Source organism: Rattus rattus, chromosome 2 (genome assembly GCF_011064425.1).
Source record: "Rattus rattus isolate New Zealand chromosome 2, Rrattus_CSIRO_v1, whole genome shotgun sequence".
In the NCBI taxonomy this organism is placed as follows: domain Eukaryota; kingdom Metazoa; phylum Chordata; class Mammalia; order Rodentia; family Muridae; genus Rattus; species Rattus rattus.
In genome coordinates, this window is record NC_046155.1 from 137,483,551 (window position 1) to 137,490,762 (window position 7,212).

Sequence of the window (7,212 nt, forward strand, 5' to 3'; positions counted from 1 at the left end):
TTAGACTTTTCTAAAACATTTGCTATGTACAGTTCAAAATTGAGAGTCTATAAAAGACAAGTTTCAACCTTGGAGCAAACATTTTCACAACATATTTACAATCAAAGGACCTCAATATAGAGTCATCAAAAACACAACCAAATAAATAGAAAGCTCACTGGAGAAAGGAATTTGAAATCTAATATAATTATCCAAGTTCGTATACATTGGCTATCAGCAATCTTGTTTTAGATTGTTACTCCCAACATTCTTTCTACTATCGGCAAATGGCAATATAGTATCTTTTTCCCGCTTAAAGAGAAAAATAAGAGCTATGTAAAAATCTATTTGGAACTTAAAGTCAGATTATACCTTTTCTCGGATGTGTGTTACTATTTTATGACTCCAACATGTGCTCATCTGTCTCAGATTCCCATTCTAGTTTTGTACCTCACTATAGCAGATCGAGCTTGGCTGGGACATGTCTATTCCTATAATGTTTTATAGAATATTGTTTTCTTCTCTGAAACAAAATAGGAAACATTTTATAACATTTTAAATCACTGTAGTTTTAGATACAAACTGAAGACACCTCATTCTGTTTCTCATTGTTTCTTTACTTAACGGAGCATCGTCTGCCCTCTGGTGGCCAACCTCTAAGTTGAACAATACTTTCTTTGAATTGTGCTAGAGGATGGAATTTCAGCGTATACTATGGATGAGTCCCTCTGGTGGCAATGATCAGAACAGCAGCTGTAAGAACTTTTTGAAAAAAAAAAAAAAAAAGTTAACTTCTCTTAATCAAGAATGAGAAGCCCAGTTTCCGGCTCCCGCGACTCCAAGGCGCGCGGTGCCACTGCCCAGTGGTCCCGGCTTCCGTGTCCAAGGCTCAACCCCCTCCCGGCCCGGACCTCAGTCCCGCTCCCTCCCCAGCCACGGCCCACCGAGCCTGCGGGCAAAGAAGCCTCCAGCAACACCAGCACAGCCGCGAGTACCGGGGCAGGGGGCCATGCCGTGCCTGAGGGAGGAGGAGGAAGCGAGCGACCAGGCGGATGGGGAGGAGGACAACGACAGCTTCCTCCTGCTGCAGCAGTCGGTGACTCTGGGCGGCTCGGCCGACGTGGACCAGCTCATCGCCCGGATCGGCGAGACGCTGCAGCTGGACGCGGCGCACGACAGTCCCGCCTCGCAGTCTGCCGCCCCGGGCCCCCCACCCGCGCCCCCGCGGGTCCTGGCGGCGCTGCCGGCGGACAAAGCCAGGGCCCCAACGAGGCGGCCGCTGCGGCTGGCAGCTTCACCGGAAACCTGGGACCCTGCGCCCCCCGGGGCCATGCGCTGTGTGCTGGGGGAGCGCGGGCGCGTGCGGGACCGGGCAGCGCCCTACAGCGTGGCAGAGATCGCCCCGGGCCCCAGCGTGCTGCCCCAGCAGCAGGGCCTTGAGGGACCCCAGGGAACCGGCAAATTAAGCATCCCACAGCCACTGTCTGGCCCGTGCCGGCGGGGTTGGCTCCGGAACACAGCCGCGTCCCGCCGCCTGCAACAGCGACGCGGATCTCATCTGGAGACCGGCACTGGCGAAGACGACCCGCCCCGGCTCCTGCAGCAGCTCTTACTTTCGGGAAACCTCATCAAGGAGGCGGTGCGGAGACTTCATTCACGAAGGCTACAGCTCCAGGCGAAGCTTCCCGCACACCCGTTCTTGGAGCCTCTGTCAGCCCCAGTGCATGAGCCACTTTCACCCGGGAGCCCCCGCGCGGCCTGCAGCGACCCTGGCGCTTGTGTGAGGAGGGCGCAGCTCAGAAATGGGGACGACCTTCTTGTCTCTGGCAGCTAACAATCTAGGTGGCTACAGCACCAGCCTATAGCCGGGGATCAAGGGTTTCCCCCAACCGAGGCTGGTGGAGGAAAATAAGCTAAGGAAGACAGCCGAAATATCGCATAGATTTTCATAGGTAACTGAAGTTGAGAGCCCTAAATTGTTTGAAACCCAGGACTTAGGTTTTTGTAAGGCAGATTCTATAGAGCGCATCGCAGGCTGTCAGCAGGACTCCTTTTTTGGCATGTTCCAACCTGGTCTCTGCAATTCCGCAAACTCCCCTGGCCACGCGGGCAACCACGTGGCATGCTCTCTGGATAGCTCAGCCAGCTATGGAACCAAGGACGATGATCCCTGTTACTTGCTGTACTTTTCAGGGTTGGTTCATGATTCACTTTGGGGGAGGGGAAAAGAAGAGTGGACGTAAATTCAGGGAGCACCACAAAATGCCACACTTGAACTTTTTAGGACAGTTAAAAGACCATCTCATCTTTTGCGGTGTTGGTTTCAATGTAAAACATGCGGTATCACGAGAGGACTCTCTTGGGGGCTAAGTAGAAGTAACCGTTTTTTGTCTGTCCCTTTTATTTCAAAGGATTGCTGCTGGCAGAGTGTTGAGGGGAAGTTGTACCCCACGAATGTAGGGTGGGGGGCGGCAGTGAGAAATTTTAGGTAATGGAAGGGTGTGGGGAAGCACTGAGTGAACCTTCCTGCCCTTTGTAAAGTGTGCTGTGCAGAGTGGGGAAAACCCATCCCTCTTTGGGTTCGAAGTCACTGATTGCTGGGTGTGCACCATGCTGTGGGGCTCCAGCACGGAGACTAACCGAAATGCCTTGCTGGGAGAAAAGCACACTATTTTTTGCAAATGTTGGAGTCCACTGAGGACGCTTCTGCCACCTTCTGGAGGGGGTAGAGGAGGCGGGTCCTGAGTGTCTGTGCTTCCAGCCGGAGGTCACCGCCCCTCCCCCTCCTCCTGGCTTGCAGAGAAACTGCCTTGAGACAGTGATCTAGTACTACCTTTTCCCCTTAGTTCTGCTGCCCTACTCAAGCGGGGTGCTGCTGGTGATGCTAGTGTCCAGGGTAGGGGACTGAGAAAGTTCCAAATAACGAGCACTCTTGGGACACAGCCTCACACAACCGCTTATCTGGGGCTCTCAGGGCTGCTTGTAATAACAGCTGCAGTTCCCTGGATAGACTGAGTTGATTTCCTCCTTCTGGACCTCCCCCCAGCTGTGCCTGCTCGTCTTTGTAAGCGGAGGAAATGTAGTAGAAAACGTGACCCTCCAAATGGGAAAGCTGCAGGCTTTTTGCTATTGTGACTGTGAAGTGCTTGGAAACACTGTTCCCTCTGAGCAACTGTTTCGTTTTACTTTTTATGTAGTCAAATGGCTTGTTCCTCATCCAGATGTGGCTATTGACATATCCACTCTTCGAACCGGAGTGACTGGAATTGTGGCTGTTCTGATTGTAGGATTTTAACTTAACTGAAATAACTGTTTTTGAATAAATGTCTTGTATTTTTTTTTTAAAAAAAAAAAAAAAAAAAAAAAAAAGAAGCCCGAAAGTATAAACTAGGACATTTTGTATACTTTTTTATGAGTCTAGTGCATGCATACCAAAATAAAAGAGACTTGAGTTCTTAATGGGACGCTTGTACTTGAGCCTAACATTTCTTACCAGTAATGCTAGAGAAACTATTTGAATTTCAGAAATAAGGATGTTTTCAGGTTGTTCCCCATACTTAAAGATAAGGAAGAGAGGGGTCTCCTCTTCAGGTTAAGTAAATTTATGTTCCACAGGTGCCTTACCCAAATGTCCTGAAAGAAAATTTATTACAAATTTCCGGTAATCTTGATTATGACACAAATGTTGATGGTCTGGAATTTGATGCTGTGTGTTTAAATTAACAATAAGGTTGTCTTAATTTAGAACCTAAGACTTGGGGTAGTAGTTTTGGAGTAGGGTGCTCAATCTTAAAAATAGTTATGCCCACACACAATGCATAGCATAACAAGTAATTTTTCCTGAAAAAAAAATCTGATTTTCGGTATTCAAAAAAATTAACAGCAACTACATACAGTTTGAGTTACAGTATCACATTTGTTTCATACTACATATTATATTTCACCATATATTTTCTGTAATGTTTAATCTTAGCTGTGAATTTGACTGAATGCGGGACCCACAAAAGAGACCTCTGTGTGTGTCTCACAGGAATGGCTGATAGAAGACATTTACCCACAGTGGGCAAGGATTTTCTGGAGGCAGAGCATATTAAAATAGGTCTGAAGGAAAGAAGAGCTGTTTTTCCTGACCCCCCCCGTTTATTCCTTGTTCAATGATACTGCCCTGTCATTCATTGTACCTGCCACACTCCATCACTGAGATTGGTATTCCATTTGTTCATCCTGCTACACTCCATCACTGAGATTGGTACTGCATTTTCATTTACCATGGAGTGAAAGTCTGTATCTCACCTGAAATCCTCCAGGCATTTAGATTCAGACTGGAATTGTCGAATCATTCAGCCTCATGGACTTGAGCTACTGGTCTATTATTCTGTTTATGCAAATGCCCATTGTTGGGCTATTTAGAACAAACCATGCAATTCACTAGAATAAAGTCCCTTTGTAATTAATTCTATACGTTTCAGCTCTCTAAAATTTTTAATGTAAATTGCAAGTGGTTCTTCAGAACAAAAAAGAAAAATTGCTCAAAAAGGCCTAGTGTTATCTAGAACTGTTTCTCTAACTTGACTAAACTAAAATGTAAAAAGGCTCACCAGTAGCAAGTAATGCACTGCAAATGCTCAGTGTGAGTTATCTAAGAACTATGCAAAATAATTTATTTCCTACTGCTAATCCACCTCTTGTGAAGAACAAGGATTTAAGTGACTTGAAGGGAAAATTTTTGTGTATTTCAAAAAATAAGGGAAATAATGAGGGTGACTCTTTACATCTGGTATTTATGTGTAAATTTGGTAAATGGGCTCAGAAAATCATACTTCTCAGCTCCGAAGGAACACAAATGACCTAAATGTTTCTCTGTGTTCTCCACAAAACAAACTACTGTCCACTAGTTATAGGAATTAAAATGCCAAAAGCCAAGCACAAGTCATCATCCTAAGATTGGTACATCACACAGTAACATCCCAAATTCAACTTATGGTGGCAGATAAAGTGATGCCCTGATGGGAAAGGAGAAAGATTGTATATGCAAGGATGGAGCTGTGCGGGAGAATCCTACTGGCAATAAACCACTCAGATGACTCAGCACTGGATGAATCCCAACCTTTACCCCTGAAACCTTTCTTATGTGTTACCTTCCTAGTGAACTACCCTTGTCTTGTCTGTGACAATGACCTTTGCTGAAGGAAATGGCAAGCAACACAAAGATAATGTAGCTGAGGGTACGAATGTCTTTGCTTCTAATCATTCTGATCATTCTGAAGGCCAAGCAGACCAATGGAGGGAAGGGGACTCTTCTAAGTGATATAATTGGAGTCCTGCAAATGTGTGTGAAAATTAATTTTAGCAGTATGGGATAATGAAGAAAGGAAAAAAAATCAACCAGGCTGAGTATTGGCACAGGCCTAATGTATAATCTAGATTTATTATTTTCAGTGATTTTAAAAAGGATTCAATGGTTTATTTTGATTAATTGGCTGAATGTATGCCATCAGGTAATGTACTCTGAATGAGTGTGAAATGCCCAGCATTCCTTGGCTTACTCTTCATGAGACAAATCAATGCACATCAAATAAGAATACTAGAATGCTACATGCAGCAGCACAGAGTATGAGTGGCAGTAACCTCTAGAAAGTCCCAGAGACCTGTGATGGGAGAGGCTACCAAGACTCAATGGGAATGACCTTAGCTGAAATGCCCAAGAGTGGAGAGATAGAACATGATGAGACCACCTTCAGTGATAGTCAGGGCCCCCAGTGGAGAGATGGGACCACTCACTTACCTTCAAAGTTTTTGATCCAGAATTGTTCCTGTCTGTAAGAAATGCAGTGACAAAAGTGGAGCAGAGACTGAAGGAAAAGCCATTCAGCAACTGGCCCAACATAGGATCCATCCCATGGTCAAACACCAAACCCTGACACTATTACAGATGCCATATTATGCTTGCAGACAGGAGCCTAGCACGGTTGTCCTTTGAGAGGCTCTGCCAGCAGCTGACTGAGACAGATGCCCATGTTTATAACTCACCACTGAACTGAGGTCTGGAACACCTAGGAAAGATTTGTGGAAAGGGTAGAAGGAGCTGAAGGGAATGGCAACTACATAAAAAGAACAATAACATCAACTAACCTGGACCCCTCAGGGCTCCCAGAGACTAAGTCACTAAGCAAAGAACACTCTTTGGCTGGTCTGTGACCTCCACTACATATGTAGCAGAGGACTACCTTGTCTGTCCTCAGTGGGAGAGGATGAGCCAAATCCTGTAGAAACTTGATGGCCCAGGGAAGGGGGATGTGGAGGGGTGAAGTAGTAGTGGGTGGATGGGTGGGTGGGGGAGCACCTTCTCAGAGCCAAAGGAGAGGTGGTATGGGCTGAAGAACTCTGGCTGGGGGGGGATCAGGAATGGGGACAATATTTGGAATTCACATTAATTGTTTCACAACAAGCAAAACAATTTAATTAGAAAATGAATACTAGAGTGTTTTTTTTTTTTCATGTAAAGCATAAGCTTCTACAGAGGTGACCAGAAGACTTTCCCTTCACTAATACTGTAAGGAACTGGTATATGAGAAGACCACAAAAATATTTGAATCTTTATCATAGTGTTCAGGGAAACAACGGGTGGAATTGCCTGTCTTCAATGCAATAGGTTAAATTGGATCCCACAGTGGAAAGGTCTATGTGTCACCACCAATTTACAAATTCAATGCGTGACTATTCACTTTAAAGGACAGTATACCCAAAGCAATGCTCATAAGGATTTACGCCTGACTAATGAATCAAAGTATTTTCAAAATGAAGATAGATAGGAAGCCTACTAAACCCTGGCTCTGCCCGTATAAGCAGGAAAGTCAGAGAACAAATGAGCAAAAGACTACTTTAAATCATACTGATATCCAAATCTGGGCACCAGAGACTCTGGAAAGACTAAGCTCCTTAAGGAAGGGACTTATTACATATCAAAAGATTTTAAATCAGTCTTTCTCCTGCCCTTCACACAGACAACTATCACCTTATACTAGTATAACTCTATGTTGATGGGAAAGAATTAAGTAGAACTTTGCAAAACATTGCTTCTGAATACACACTGATTCCTGAGGAGCCCAGGCATCATTATGAACCAAAGTTAATGCAGAAACTAATAGAGTTCAGGTGATCCTTGGAGTTCGTGTGTGTGTGTGTGTGCGTGTGTGTGTGTGTGTGTGTGTGTGTGTGTGTTGTTGTTGTTGT

The 7,212-nt window shown here is 45.2% G+C and overlaps 1 protein-coding gene across 1 annotated transcript; it reads left to right on the forward strand.

Annotated features, from left to right (window-relative positions):
* Positions 1 to 833: 833 nt before the first annotated feature.
* On the forward strand, positions 834 to 3,435 carry LOC116894295 (proto-oncogene FRAT1-like). The gene has a single exon (XM_032896000.1). It carries the CDS (start codon positions 989 to 991, stop codon positions 1,811 to 1,813), a length of 825 nt encoding a protein of 274 aa, XP_032751891.1. The 5' UTR covers positions 834 to 988; the 3' UTR covers positions 1,814 to 3,435.
* Positions 3,436 to 7,212: the final 3,777 nt, after the last annotated feature.

Bases quoted from the DNA above. Each gene is read 5' to 3' on its own strand.
- LOC116894295 (XM_032896000.1), top strand. From the start codon at position 989: ATGCCGTGCCTGAGGGAGGAGGAGGAAGCGAGCGACCAGGCGGATGGG.